This window comes from Miscanthus floridulus, chromosome 9 (assembly GCF_019320115.1).
Source record: "Miscanthus floridulus cultivar M001 chromosome 9, ASM1932011v1, whole genome shotgun sequence".
NCBI lineage: Eukaryota > Viridiplantae > Streptophyta > Magnoliopsida > Poales > Poaceae > Miscanthus > Miscanthus floridulus.
Window position 1 is genome coordinate 56,008,634 of NC_089588.1, and position 1,418 is coordinate 56,010,051.

General features: G+C 38.7%; 1 protein-coding gene across 1 annotated transcript; it reads left to right on the forward strand.

Moving 5' to 3' along the window:
- Positions 1-282: 282 nt before the first annotated feature.
- Positions 283-996, forward strand: LOC136479949 (uncharacterized). Its single transcript, XM_066477645.1, has one exon. It carries the CDS (start codon positions 283-285, stop codon positions 994-996), a length of 714 nt encoding a protein of 237 aa, XP_066333742.1.
- Positions 997-1,418: the final 422 nt, after the last annotated feature.

Here is a 1,418-nt window from a genome sequence, read left to right on the forward strand (position 1 = left end):
TTCATGCATTAATTCCATTTCTGCCCAATGGTGTTATAGAATTAATAAAAAAGAATGTTATATTTATGATATTGCTATTTTCTGACCAAAGTTGATGATAGCAATATTATAAATTTTATTTATGAGTTTTATGCATTAGTTCTATTTCTGCCCAACGGTGATGTAGAATTAGTGTAGAAGAATGTTGTATGTTTTAATGTTGATCAACGTTAAATTAAGGCATGCAATTATTATGTTAAATGTTTCTCACTTTCTCTGACGTTGTTTTTAGGCTACAACCCAATGACGTTTATCTCGTCCATTCTGTCTCTCAATGGGAGCAACTACAACACATCGCGAGAGAAGCTTGAGATAGCACTTGCGCTCTCTAACAATGATCTAGCACTTATCTCTTCGTGTCCCACTAAACCAGTGGACCTAGTAAGAGAAGCAAATGAGACTGATGCAGCTTTCGCTACTCGGCAACGTGACCATGCAGAAGTGAGAATGAAGTATGATCTTGATTGTGCGAAGTGGAATAGTTCAAATCGCAGGTGTTTGATGGTGATTAAGGGCTCCATTGAGGATCCAATAAGGGGATCAATCCCAGAATGTACCACCACCACCGAGTATCTCAAGAAGGTGGAGAGTCAGTTTACTAGCTCTTCAAAGGCTTATGCAAGCACTCTAATTAAGAAGTTAGTCAATGAGAAATACTCTGGTGGGGGGATTAGAGAGCACATATTGAAGATGGGCAACATGACATCTAAGCTCAAGCCAATGGACTTGGGGCTCAAGGATGAGTTCCTAATTCATTTGATTTTTGCTTCTTTGTGCAAAAAGTATGAGACTTTTGTTATGAACTATAACTTACAGCTAGATAAGTGGAACATTGAGAAGCTCATTGCAATGTGTGTGCAAGAAGAGGAGAGGCTTAAGAGCTCACATGGTGACCTAGCTAACCATGTGAAGGAAAATAAAAGGAAGAACTTGTACAACAAGAAAGACAAACCATAAGGGAAACCTTAGTGGGACAATAACTCCTCCTCTAAGTGACAAGGAAAGGCCCCTCAGAAAGATCACCATCAGAAATCCAACTATGTTCAAGTGGACAAGGACATCTGCAAATGGTGCAAGAAGACTGGAAACTATCAGAAGGATTGTCTAGATTTCCTGAAGCACCTGATGAGAAAAGATGAGGACATTATTACATTCATAGATGAGTCATTGTATTTAAGTTATGCAAAATCTACTTGGTGGGTTGATTCATGTGCAACTATTCATGTTGCAAATTCATTATAGGGATTCCATACGAGGAGGACCCTACAAAGAGGAGAAAGACACATTAAGGTGGCAAATGGAGTCCAAGCTGAAGTTGAAGCCATTGGAGAACTCCCATTAGAATTAAATGATGGCTTTGTACTTAAGCTTACATATGT